This window comes from Rhipicephalus microplus, chromosome X (assembly GCF_043290135.1).
Source record: "Rhipicephalus microplus isolate Deutch F79 chromosome X, USDA_Rmic, whole genome shotgun sequence".
In the NCBI taxonomy this organism is placed as follows: Eukaryota; Metazoa; Arthropoda; class Arachnida; order Ixodida; family Ixodidae; genus Rhipicephalus; species Rhipicephalus microplus.
In genome coordinates, this window is record NC_134710.1 from 315,320,841 (window position 1) to 315,334,646 (window position 13,806).

The 13,806-nt window shown below is 43.7% G+C and overlaps 1 protein-coding gene across 6 annotated transcripts in view; it reads left to right on the forward strand.

Annotated features, from left to right (window-relative positions):
* Positions 1-13,806, forward strand: part of LOC119162364 (uncharacterized) — a 67,145-nt gene that overhangs the window by 32,646 nt on the left and 20,693 nt on the right. Inside the window, exons 2-4 of one of the 6 annotated variants that reach the window (XR_012887384.1) lie at positions 2,244-2,305; positions 7,120-7,156; positions 8,500-8,632. Coding sequence is in view for 3 of the 6 variants with exons in the window: in XM_075879519.1 (XP_075735634.1) it covers positions 7,120-7,156; positions 8,500-8,568 (106 nt within the window). In the remaining 3 variants the exon portion in view is untranslated. Of the gene's footprint in view, positions 1-2,243; positions 2,306-7,119; positions 7,157-8,499; positions 8,633-12,272; positions 12,361-13,758; positions 13,798-13,806 lie in introns of those variants that run through there. The other 5 variants (XR_012887383.1, XM_075879519.1, XM_075879517.1 and 2 more) reach the window with 5 other exon arrangements.

A 13,806-nucleotide genomic window follows, 5' to 3' on the forward strand; every position in this document is an offset into this window, starting at 1 on the left:
CGGGATCAAATTCCGGCTGCAGTGGCTGCATTTCTGATGGAGGCGGAAATGTTGTAGGCCCGTGTGCTCACATTTGGGTGCACGTTAAAGAACCCCAGGTGGTCGAAATTTCCGGAGCCCTCTACTACGGCGTCTCTCATAATCATATGGTGCTTTTGGGACGTTAAACACCACATATCAATCAAACTGATTAATGTACGTGACCCCAAAAAATTGTGCTGCCGTGCATCAAATGTGCCGCTTCTACTGGCTAGGCTGTGTGTTCTGGTGCCACTGTCGCCTTGTGAAACCCACTGAGACGAGTGGCGAGCGTAGTGGGGTTGACTCACAGGTTCTGTGTTGTGCGTAGTGCGTTCCTTCGTTCGCTGCGGTTTTCATATCGATGCTGCTGCGTACGTGTGGTCACTTACGCGTGTGCATTTGCCGTGAGGGAGTAATTGTAAGCGTGGAATTATTTCCCAGCATGCGACGCGTCTCCGGATGCTCTGGCACGTGCACATGCATGTGTTCTGAAAAGGGGTTCCATGAGCAACAGAACGCGTGCAGCCCCGATTCCCGGTTTACGCCCAATAGCGTCTAACTTATTTAGAGAAGTGAGTTCTCATTGCATTTTGCATTTAAAAAAGCCATCGGACGTGAATTCCGCGTTTAGGTGTCTGCAGGTAGAAACACTTGGTTATTTGCGAAGCCCTGGTGACAGAACGCGCGTTCACACCATTTTAATTGATATGAACGGGCACCTCGGCGCTTTATTCGTGACTCGTGAAACATCGGCGATCATGTGGCACACTTTTCATGATTTGCCACACTTTCTAAACTCTCAACGTGCCCTTTAAGAGGCGTCGCTGCATGCGTGGCAGCTCTGGACTATACTTTTAGGCTTATCTCGATTGGTGTTTCGGTCCGCGGCAGTGCGTCTTCGTTTTCTTTTTTTTTCTTCTAATGCAATAAAACCGGCTTCTGTACACTCGGCGGTTCGTTTGCATGGACACGGATTTTTTATCGGCGCCGCTCGAGCGCTATTAGCGAGTCGCGGAACGGCAATCGCAAATCTATGTATTATCGGGCGTTCTACATCGACGGTGGTGGTGGAACTTTATTGCCCCCCCCCCCTCAAAAAAAGGGGGTCCTGAAGGACACTCAGCTAGACGCCAGGTGTAGAGGGCATCTCCCACGTCGGGACAGAGAGCCCGAAACTCTCCGCTGCATGGCGGGCCTCCTGGACAGCCCGAAGATAGTGAAGCACTTCTTAGCAGTTTGATTACCTACAATAATAATAATAAAAAACTGGTCAACGTATGCCGTATTATTGGTTGCTCGCATGGAGAGGCGTCATCGGTATTATTCGCTTGGTGTCATACCCACGCGCTTTGGATATAGTCGGTGCGGCGAGGTGTGCTCTTGCGCTGCAATCTTGAAGGTGGTCCCTCACGAGGTGGCCGCGAACGGCGGTGCAGCGTGCTTTCGTTGTCTTTTTAAGGGCTCTCGAAGCTATGTCAGCCTTTTCTTTAAGCGAATAGCCATTGTTATGTAACTAAGATTCTTGAGCAATTCCGTTTTTTTATTTTTTTTTTTGAGTGTGGTGAGTTTTTTTTTTTCATTGTTTCCGGGGAACCTAGTATTTAACAAAGCCTTTTTTAATAAATATTATTTTGCATATTTCTTACGAAGGCCAGATAAGGCACCTGGTATGTAAAAAGGTAGTGCGGTTCATATCTGGTGATAATCTGTTTAAAATCTTCCTTCAAGATCTCTGTCTCTGTTACGTGCATTATAAGGCAACTAAAATATGCACTGGTGCCCCCACATTACTGAAAATTTGTATTTTCAAACTCCCGATACGACATATTAAAAGTCGCTAACTGCTCCCAAACAAGATTCTCTCGCTCAAAAAATGAAATTTTGCTTCTCTAAAGACTGCTCCCAATTTGGTCTCAGCTGTCTCACCCCTGGGTTATTATAATAATTCTGATATTGGTGGTAGCGTTGCACTTACATGGAGTTTTGAAGTGGAGTTCTCACTTAAAATGCTGCATTGAGAATCGCGTGTAGTGATTCGGATGTGCGCCATGTTTGTAGTTGTTGATTTATGTTCAATGTTTTTCCATTGTTGTACATTTACGCTGTATTTCGCGCCTGCACCGCGTAATAAGAAATGGAATACGAAGTATTGTGTTCCAGAAAACATGGCACCCAATAGACGGTAGCTGCATGGTCATAGGCCTTTACGTTAATTCTCACAGGCATCTCTGGCGGTGATTTAAAAGCTTCCTCGGTGAAGTTCGAGTGGCAAACGTACACGTAGGTAAGACTTCTTTTTACTTCTATCTTGGTGTTGTTCAGTAAAGGCAGTTGAAAATTTCCAAGTGTCGTGAAAACGCAATAAGCTGCTTCAAAGTCGACAGCGGCTGTATGATCACTAGTGTAAATCATACTTATAATATATATGAAGCGAACAAACGGTATCTTAGAAGCACAAAGAGAAATTAAATTCTACTTTTACTTGGGTACGGATAAAGTGTGGCGTCTATTTAATGCATAGGCGGGAATCCGCTGCAGATCCCGTGTTAATTGGTGGAAGTGATGAGACTCCTTGCAGTAAATAGAAGGATTAGAAAAGCAGGGGGGTGGATAAAAAAATTAACATGACATGCTGTGTGAAATAAGTGCCCCTTGTTTTTCCTGGTGAAAAAAGAAATGATCAGAATAAGGTGTTACGCTCATTCGATCTCAACAACTTCTCAGTAAGTTTTGCGGTCTGCAGCCACATTCTTCCAGTTTCGAACTGTAATTGCTCTTTGAACATGCAAGCTCGGAAAAAAGAATATATGTTGTGGATGACTGCAACAAAAGCTTCAAATCATCTCGTGACAAAACGAAAGCATAGGTCAGCCTTTTCGCAAGGCATAATTGTTTTGCGGTGAAAAATATCAACTATCAAAAGTGGAAGATATATTTTACGGATCCCCGAAAATGGCTTCGCGGACCCCGCTTGGGTCCCCTGGAAATGGAGAGATGAGAGGAGGATCTGTGTTGTGGTGTTGTGAAAAAGTCGGAAAACAGAAGGCATTGATTAAGCGAGTGTTGAAAGGAAACAATGGTTTGTTCGGTTAGTCTGTGGCTTAGGTTATTTGCGGGGAGCTGTGGTGATGAAGTATACCTAGTAAGGTATTGGTTTCGGTAAGTGAGTGGTTCAATGTCGACATGATTGTACAGTGCATATGGAGTTAGCACAGCAAAAAAAAAAAAAAAAAAACACTCGGTGCCTGTGTTGTGGAGTTCTCAATGAACTCTATGTATTTAAGCTGGGTAATCATGTCGAGTAGTTATAGTGTCTGCATCTAATACGGAAATTGCTGGGTTCAATTTCCAGTGCTGTCTTGCAACCATTGCTTTTCCTGAGAGGTACACCCACCTGGTGCTTCGTGCTGTGGATGCTAATTTCTCGACAGATGACTTCCTTTTACCGCCCCCTTCCTCTTTGATACTGCACTCTTTTTCTCTCATAGCTTACTTACCTAATAGCACTAGACCATGATTTGTTTAGAAGTATGTAAAAAGAGCAGACTAGTCAGATTGGCTTATCATAATTAACATTGTGTGTGTGTGTACTCTCCCCGTCTGTTGCGTCATCACACCTTACACTTCCGTTGTTTAGTAAGACTTCTAAAACGACTATGGCACGACTGTATAGTGTTCTTCGATAGACAAAAGAAAGTAGTTTGTGCACAAGTTTTGTGTAGGAAAAGAAACTTTGAAACATTGAAATCGGTTTCTATGCTCCCGCTCCCCCCTCTTTTTTTTTTATTGTGGTCCCCCCTGAGTCTTGATTTCTCACTTGTACTTGTTTTTTAGAGTGGTAGCCAAATGTTGTATTTGGTCACAACAAATTGGTATGCATATTGGTATTTTTTGTGTTTTTTCTCTGATTAGCACTTTTCTGTAATGCAGCTGATGTGGGCAATATCCAGACTGAAAAGCTTGACATGCCTGAGTAGGAATGTCTGCCACCTGTCGGCTCTGTGCAGAACACCTTAACTCGGTCTTTAGTGGCATACTTCGACCATTTTCGTTTCCATAGCAGCATTGCTATTGGAGCCCTTTGCCCCTCTGAGTCATGTTGCGTTGTTTTTAAAAGCTACTCAAGTTTACGATGTCACGTTTTAAGACACCACAAACCAGTCAGCCATGAAAAGGAGTCTGTGGGACTGTTGTGCCTAATGAAATCGTGCAAGAAAACTCTTTTTTACACGGTCAGAACTTGTTTCACATGCTACTGAGCACTTTCATGGCGACGTGACTACTGTTACCTGTCCTTTTGCTAATTGTGTAAGTGTGTCAACTTCTGCTGCATCATTCAAGACACATGTAAGCAGGTATCATCGCAAAGAAAACAGTGTGTTAGTGTGCTCTGGGCCTACAGGAGGAGCTACGGAACCAGGTTCCGAAATTATGCAGCCATTGCCTGAAAATGAAGTTTCTACAGGTTGTCGTGGCACTGAAGGGGCACAGTGCTCGCAAGTTTCTGACGGAACAATGGAAGTAGAGCCAGATTCTCCTCCGTGTGCTTCCGAAAGTGACGATGTCGGTGGTGCTGCACGCATAATATGTAGTCAGAGAAATAATGACCTGTTCATTGATAATTTCACTCTTTTTACTGAAGTTAGAATCACAGCATCACTTGCCTGCTAGAACTGTTCAAAACATTGTGAAAAAGATACAATATTTGCACAGTGTAAGTAAAAACATGCTTCTGCAACAGATTGCAATGAATGTGTCAAGTGACTTGCTACCTGATGTTGAAGTGTGTTTTGAAAAATATGTGGAAGTCGCGGCATCTAATACATGGAGATCAACCTAATGTCGTCACAAATATTACTGAGAAAGGTTTTGCTACCTCAAACCAGTGGGTCTTTCATTATGACTTAACAAACTAAACCAAATGTGTGTGTATCACTGTGTTCCTATTGAAGGTCTTCTTCACTTTTTGATGTCCTTTTTCCCCTTTGGTAGCAACAACATTGTTGATGAAGCCGTCTGTGACAACATTCTATCAGTTCATTCAATCAGGAACATTGCTGAAAACCAAATTGGTATTATTTTGTACCTTGGTGAATTTGAGATTGTGAATCCTTTGGGCTCTTCAAAAAGAAATCTTAAACTTCTTGGAGTCTACATGACACTCAACAACTTGCCATTGTACTACCGGTCACGTGTTGACAACATTCAGCTGGTTATGCTCTGCCGCCAAAAAGATGCGGGAGAATGTAGCTTAGGTGAAGTGCTTCAGCCCCTGACAGATGACATGGTTCTTTTAGATAAGTCAGGAGTGAGAATTACCAATACTCAGCATGCCGTCAGGCTAAACTTTGTAATAGCTGACAACCTTGCCAGCCATGCTGTTGGAGGGTTCACACAGAACTTCAACTCTTCTGCTTACTTCTGTCGGTATTGCTTAATTACACGGTGCGAGTTTGAGCAGACGCCTCATGCAATAGTTGCAAGACGTACTGTAGAAAGCTACAATAAATCGCTTAAACGTCTTCGAAATGCAGGCATTGGGTCCAGGGATTGTGGTATTGTAAATGTTTCTCCACTTCATGTATTGAAACATTTTCATGCGTGTAACTCTGGCCTCCCACCATGCATAGCACATGACTTATTTAAAGAAGTCGTTCGTCATGACTTGGCCTTGTGCATTAACTATTTCGTGAAAAACAAAAGGTGGTTCACATACAAGTACCTGAATAACAGAATTGCAACCATGAAGTACTGTACGAGCGGTTCATGCAACAAACCACCAAAAGTGCCCACCATTCAGGTTGATAGGTTGGGAGGCCATGCAGTCCAAAACTGGACTTTTTTGAGACTCTTGCCAATCTATGTGGGCACAAAGATTGTAAATGTTACTGATGCCATCTGGCAACTTGTGATTTTACTGGCCAACATTGTGGACCTTCTTATGGCACCAAAGATTACACCTGTCCAAGTTGCTCACCTTAAAGTACTGACTGAGGATTACATCACTTCTAGGAGTTCCCTGTTTCCTCTTCACAAGATTACGCCAAAGCATCATTACATGGTGCATTACAGTGAACTTATCCAAAGGATGTACACGTAGTGCGAGGACCTTTAGAAACATTACCAAAACTCTCAGTGAACGTCACCAATTGTGTGAAGCCTTCCAGGCTGCCAAAGGCTCGCTTGCTTTGCAGCCTGAGGAGTTCACATATATGAACACCTTGGAGCAGTCATCTATGCTGTCCAAAGTGGGCAAAATAGCCTTGCCAGAGGGCATAGCATTGAAAAAGGCAACAATAATTGGCTTTGCATAGACCTGCGGTGACCATATTCTTATTTCTGACACATTATGAGGCAACTTCTGGTTGCATAGTTGGCAAGTTCAAGTGTGAAGACAGGTTTCTGTTTCTTGTTCAGTGCAAATCCGCATATCTGTAACCAAGTCTTTGCTTGTATATGTTGCAGGAACAAAACAATAAATCGCTGTTAGTGCAGGCATCAAGTCTCCTTAATTGTATGCTGTATGAGCCGTATGTCTATAATGGCAAGCCTGTCATTACACTTAAGTCTTCCTTTCCTGAAAGGTTGTGCTGAGCACATAGTTTCTTCCTGTGCATAATTCTTTGCTGCACATGCTTTTCTAACTGTTTAAAATTTGTGGTGCACATGTTTAGTTGCTAGGAGTTACTAGAAGGTAAAAATGCAGTGAGTATGTTTATAGTGCAATGGACTGTTTAAACGTGTGTGTGTGATTTGTGAGTAAGTAAGTGTAGTCTTTTTTCCTTCTTTTCTTAGAGTATTGCTGGCTTTCATGCAGCTTGTTCTTGCAGCAATAAAGGCTTTCTTGTAAAAGCGTTACACTGTTTATTATGTGTAAGTTACGACACATTGTAGTTTGCAGCTGTAAGGGGGGGGTGCAATTCGGATAAAGTGGGGTGTTTTGCCAAGAAATGAAGCTTGGTTTTGCAGCATTACAAGCTTAGGCCAGTTCAGGTCTTCATGATTTGGAAAGTCGGCACTATATTTCACAATTTTTTATTGCTGTAAATATCGTATACAATCAATGTTTTTGATTATACCTTCTTTAAACAATTCCAGAGCACCCTGTGAGCACGGGAAGAAGTGTGCACATCAAGTGAGTCAGCTCTTTAGTTATTCACTAGGTGTTTGCACTTTGGTAGCATAACTCAAAAGAAAAGCCTCAGTGTGACACAACACTTCTTTCTTTGCAAATACTAGACCTAACCAGGCAGACACATATTACTTTAACGTGTGAATTGTTATGTATTCTCTGTGCATACGTCAAATTCACATTACAGAACTTTAAGGCACCCAATATTACATTTAAAGTAAGAAAATGAAGTAACAATGTGCACGAGTTTCTGCCTATAATAGTAAATGACATGTCATTAAATATTTCACTCTTTAGCAGTCGGTAATGCTTCATCTTGATGGGAAAGAAACTATAAAAACACTAGAAAAACGGCCTATGCGAAATGTTTGCTACAAAAAACAACCCAACAGAAAATTTTTCTATTTGAGAGGTAACAACATATGCATCAGCCGAATCTAATATAGCCTAATTTTACTGCATATACCAATACCACAATCTGGCATCTGCTGGCACATAGAAATTACAAACCAAAATTAAATTTGCTCTAGGTTAGCCAGGCCCTAGGGAAACACTTTAACATATGAAAAGTATAAAATTTCTTTTCAAAAAAGGAAAACCAGCTGCCACCAAAAAATAAAAGACTACTGTGGAAATTTTTGTATATTGATAACCTTATGGACATTCTCAATCACATTAAAGGAAATTTCCCCACTGTTTGTGTGCATGCTATAAAAGGAACTTAAAACAGAATGTGACAGTATGTTCATGGTCTTATTATCATCCTTTTGTCACACGTGCATTAACATGTCACACTTGGTCAAAAATTTTTACACATTTTTCGAATAGGACAAAAAAAAAGGGGGGGGGGGGTTGTGGAGAGGTGTTAAAGGTTCAGCCCGACAGTTCTGTCATTCTAGCAAGGTCAACAGCTTGGCTAGTTGGCAGCATTCTCTTCTGAAAAAACAGGAAGAGTTAATGCTGAAGCTTCAAGAAATAGGTGAACCCCTCTTCCCTCCTTTTTTTTTTTGGTTAGTGCTATTTCAGTCGTAGGTGTTTCTGAAGGTGCTATATTTTGCAGTAAAAAGTATTTGCTGGTTTCAGGAGAAGAGCTTGTCAAAAGGCTCATCGGTAGTTGAATATCATTTTCTTTATACAATTCAAAGGCCAACAGTGCTTCAATGTGCGCAAACGGAATATGTCAGTTATGAGGTTTTTGTTTTTGTCTGAAGTGAGGTATTCTTCATAAAATTATGATGCAGATCCCCCTTTATTAAACCAGCCTAGCGGCCTCTTAAGGTAGTTTTGTAGGTTAATTAGGGTACAATGTTCTGGGCATTGAAGATGAACATGCTTTGTTATTGCAGGTAATCAATCATGCCTGTCTTAAAGATATGGAGTGCGGATCACTCAATAAAAAAGATGATCACCGCTGAAACAATGGGTGATTTTATTCAGAAAGCAGAGGAAAACGGGATGTGCAACTCAAGCAACGCAAAGGTGAAAACTTCACTTGTGCAGCATTTTGATAGCTTTTATTTTCTGACCAAAGTGTTCGGGCATCGTCTTTAGACCGTTGCACTAAACTTCTGCTTGGCAGTTACTAATGCAGCAGCAAAGCAACCAGCAGCGTGTTGTTTTTTTGCTTTGCCACCATTGAACAGCATTTCAGTTAAAAAATTGCACCAAGCATATGTGACGAGGCCCAAACTGTGCAATTGTAAAACTGAAATGATAACCCCAAGCGCATCATAATTGTGATCAAGCAAGCAAACACAGCTTTCGATATATAGCTGGGGCACTTTATACCGTGAGGAGCTGTAATTCTTTCAGATGTTTACTAGCTCGAGTTTGTGTATAGCTGCTGTGCAAAAAATTTCCTCACATCACTTGCATTATGAGCATTCCAGAGGAAGTTTTCGGGTAAAAAAAAAATAGCGCTTCTTGCAAGGTTGTGACAGCAGAGCTGTTGGCCACCTGGCTCATCATGGCTTGGCTGGACTTTTCCCCTCTCAACACCCCTTGCTATGCTGTGTGCTATACTGCACTATTCATGGCTGTGCTTGCACTATCCCTAGGGTTGGCAGTTGGCAACCTTTTCAGATGGAAAGCTGATTTGCATGAAGCCAATTGGGCACATGTTGCTCAGCAATTCCCCCGGGGGGGGGGGGTAGGCAAGAATATGAAACTTTAATTAGCAATAGTTATGTAAATAACTATAAAAATTCTGTTCGTTCTCAGCATGCATACCATAATGTCACAATTCATAAACATAAGTTACCAGGAGAGGAAAAAAAACTGTCTGGTACTGTAAGTTGCGGAGGTGGTATTCGGCTACTTAGGGGTGGTGTTACGAGCGTGTGCCAGGGGCCGCATAATTCAGCCTAGTGAACTGCATACGGCCTACGGGCTGCAGGTTGCTGTCCCCTGCTGTATTCAATAGTGCACATGTGCCACGAAAATTGGAAAATCTCCGTACTGCCCCACTCGCCCTCCGTGTCTCTGTCCGACAAGGAACTCAGGTTCCTCGAAGGTTTCGGTGTGCGAAAGTAGTTATATTATCTTTACTTTTCTGTTTCGTTTTCTTATAGATTTTTCTTTGCCGTTTTTCTGTGCTTTTGTTTTTGTTTTTTTGTTTTTGTTTTTCTCTCACTCATGTTCTGCTCTTTGTGCCATATGGTTTTTATCACATGGTTACTGTCTCTATATATTTTCGTGCTCTGCGCAATAAACTCAGTTGGAAGTTAGCGCTCGTGTCTTTCGAGTCCTTCTTGTCTTTGTGTCGTCGTTTTGTTCTCACGCTATAACTATCGTCATGCCATACCAACTAGCCCAAGCTGCCACACTTCTAAGTTACATTTCTAGTTATTCAGGCTCTTTTTCATGTGTTTCTCTTCATCATTCAGTCCTCGTAACCCTCATCGCAGTCTTCATTTGCCGTGCGCGCATCTTTTCCTTCTGCATTCGCACCAAGCAGCTCCCTTTGGACGTTAAAGCCTTGTTTGGAGGTTACCACCCCTCTATTGACCATGGCATACGGGTGTGCAAAATTCTTTGGTCTGAATGGCACCGACAAGAGCGCACGTACCGGGACACCCTGCATGTCCAGCTTAGACAAACAGATCTAACACCGGGAGTGAAGAAAAGAAGATGGCGAGAGTACTGCGACCGGATCGAATACACTGCAAACTGCCTGTGGGCACGTGAGCTCACTAGCCTTCGAGCGCAGCGTCCAACCAAGCCCCGGCAATCAGGTGTCCTCCACTCATGCAGTGACGTCGTCCTCCCAGACTACGCCCACAACACCCTCGCCCTAGGTCCGAAGTTCGCCGTCGACCGAGAGAGGTCCGCACCTGAGCTTCTTTCAATGGTGTGCTCTGTTGCTGGCCGCACTTCACCAGAGGATTCGGACAGGTGCATCTCAGAAGGCGTCGACGTGCTCCTACGGGGTAAGCCTACCAGCAACAGCCTTCCGGTGGGGAAGACAACCAAGTTGTCTTAGAGACAATGAACTTTGTGCCGTGCCGTCAGATAAGGAGGGTGGTTTCGCCGTTCTTCCTAATTGCTTGTACCTAAAAAAGGTAGTCACAGCTATCGACTCTATTTTCAAATGTTGTACTGACATTCGTCTAGAAAGAGTAAAAACGCAGGCCAAGGAAATGTGTCGTAAACTAGAGTTAAAACAGTTAGCACAACATACAAGCAAAAGTGACAAAAATGGGCTGAGCATGTTTTTTTCAGCCAAAACACATAAGGTTGACATGCCCTTCCGTGTCATTCTGACAGAGAGTGTTACGTGGCAGTGGTACGTGGCAAAAGCAACTCGGCTTGTTTATTCAGACCCATCTAAAGTGTCTAAAGATTGATGACCCATTTTTAATCAAAAACTCGCAGGCTCTGATAGAATTTTTCAAACAGTCAAATCAATCTAATCTTTTCGGTTTTTCAATTGACATAAAGGACCTATACTACTCTCTGCCTCACGATGAGGTATTAGAATGTATAAGGGATAACATAGAAATTTTCGGGGAATTGAACTTCCAATTAAAAACTGGCATCAGTGCGCGAGATTTTCTTGACCTGGTTTTGCTGTACCTTACCTCCACTTTCGTTCAATGAAATGATTGTATTTATCTGCAGAAAAAGGGTGTTTCAATAGGCTCATGCATAGCACGTCTACTCAGTGACCTTCTATTGGCAAAAATTAGCAAAAAACTGCTGGAAAAGTTAGAAGGCTCGCATGTCGTGAAAGTATTCAGATGCGTGGATGATTTCTTGGTTCTTCTAAATTGTAATTCTTCTATGTTCCACTCGTTTGCGACTCAAACAACAGGTGTGTTCGAAGATTGTTTAAAGCCTTTTTTGTTGACACAAGAAATGCCCGAGAAGGACAAGTTACGCTTTTTGTATTTAAGACTGGTTTTTAGCTCACAGCACATCTGTTGGTGTTATGAACCACGTGCGCACAAACCTCTACTTCCTTTTTCTTCCGCTCACAGCAAGTTAGTTAAGCGAGACATAGCACGAACCTGTCTTAAGAATGCCTTAAATATGTCGTGCGCCCACAATATCTCTGCGAGCTTCAAAGCTCAAGTTTCCCGGCTTAAGGCTTCGGGTTTCCCCGAGGCGTTTATCGCTTCTGTTGCTGAGACTATCCTCCGGACTAATAAGGCAGAGCAAAGGCAGCTACAGAATCCGAGCAACACGGATACAGAACGGGAAAGGATAGCCGTGATTCCATACAAACACCAGATATCACACACAGGCTCAAGAAAATCGGAAAACGTGTTGGAGTTCGTGTCCTGTTCTCGGCACCGTTGAAATAATCAGCCTCGCCAAATCTACAAACCCCCTAAAAACGCAGTCATCAACGGAATGCAGAGTTCAACATATAGAAACAGGTATGCGGCCTGCTCCCGAAAGTTGTTATAGGACCCCCTTTCATGCGGTGCTTGTTATGTCGGAACGACCGGAAGGTGTCTGAACGATCGGCTGAGAGAACACGCTAACAATTTTAGAAACGGGAAAGATGGTTTTCTTGCTCAGCACTGCACTGAGTGCAATTGTGTGTCCCTTTTCAAGGACACAGCGACGCTGTACAAGCACAGAGATAAGCGCACCCGAGTTATCGTCGAGGCCGCGCAGATGGCACGCGAACAGGTGCCTTGTATTAGCAAACCCCCCCGTGGCTCTGTCCGAGAAGGAACTCGGGTTCCTCGAAGGTTTCGGTGCGCGCAAGTAGTTATATTATCTTTACTTTTCTGTCTTTGCCGTTATTCTGTGCTTTCGTTTTTTTTTTGTTTTTCTCTAACTTATGTTCTGCTCTTTGTGCCATATGGTTTTTATCACATGGTTACTGTTGTTATGAATTTGCTCTGTCGCGCTGGTAGCTATGGCGAAGAGCGGCGAGCAGCCGAGCGGACTTCGCTGAAGCCTTAGCCCGAAGGCGAAGCAGGGAGGCAATCCGTTTTGAAAACAGCAACAAAAGTAGCGTTTACTGTAGCAGGTTGTCGTTTGTACAGAGCCAGCCAGCACGACAACGTCGGCTGGGGCAAAATCTTCTAACACGGGGCCGGCTCGGCCTTAAATAGCGTCTTTGGTCCATTCTCTCAGACCAGTTCTCTGGAACAGCACAGTGGCTCGGCTGAGGAGCCGCAGCCGTACCCGGAACTGCAAAGTGGTTCGGCGGAGGAAGCTACGTTATCCCCGGAACTGCACGGTTCTTCTGCACGGAAGGCGGCGCTGGGAGGTGGGGAGAGAGTTCGTCGGAACAGGGCTCGATCCCGTGAGACGTGCTTCCGAACGAGGAACATGTCCGTGGCACAACACTGTCTCCCCTACGTGCTCTGCGCAAAAAACTCAGTTGGAAGTTAGCGCTCGTGTCTTTCGTGTCCTTCTTGTCTCTGTGTCGTCGTTTTGTTCTCGCGCTATAGGGGGTATTCATGTGAGGTCACCACGGACGTCACATACTGCTCTCCGCCATTTTGGCGTCCTTGGATCGGTGGCTCTGGCAGCGACTATGGCGGCGACAGTGGTTCAGTCATCAACGCCGTGTTAACATTGTGGCTGATTCTTTTGTATTTTCGGCTCTTCGTGCGTCAATTACGTGAGTGAGATGGCGACACAATGCGACGCTTCGTATGAGTACATTGTGCGGCTCTAACAGGCAGCGCTATGAAGAAAAAATTGAACTGTGTGGCGTGGACCCCTTCTCTCCCGGCGTGCGTTATGTTGCAAACTTCTACCTTTGGCCACGCGTGGACAGATGTGACATCATGGATTTTCTTGTTTTGAGGACAAGTTTCGCGAGTCAAAAGCAGCTGAAGGCGTATAAATTTATGGAGGGCCACAATTACGTGACCAGCGGCTGTGTGCAGGGGCTACATGCGGACACAAGTCAATGCGGACGCCGTCATCGTAATCACTCAAGTCAGCGCTCGTTGTCGAATTTCCAGATTTTGTCACATTTTTACCTACTTGGTAAAGTAACCAACTTGCTGAATATCTAGTTTTTTTTACTACGCGGCCACGAGTAGCTGAATTTTGATTTTTTCGCCTCTGTGTTGTATGCAGCCAGTCGCGAAGGGCGTTAATTTTATTTCCTCGCTGTTTTATTTTGTACGCAGGTAAACCACTCACAGAGCCTGTCAGCTCCTCCTGTCAAGGCATGGATT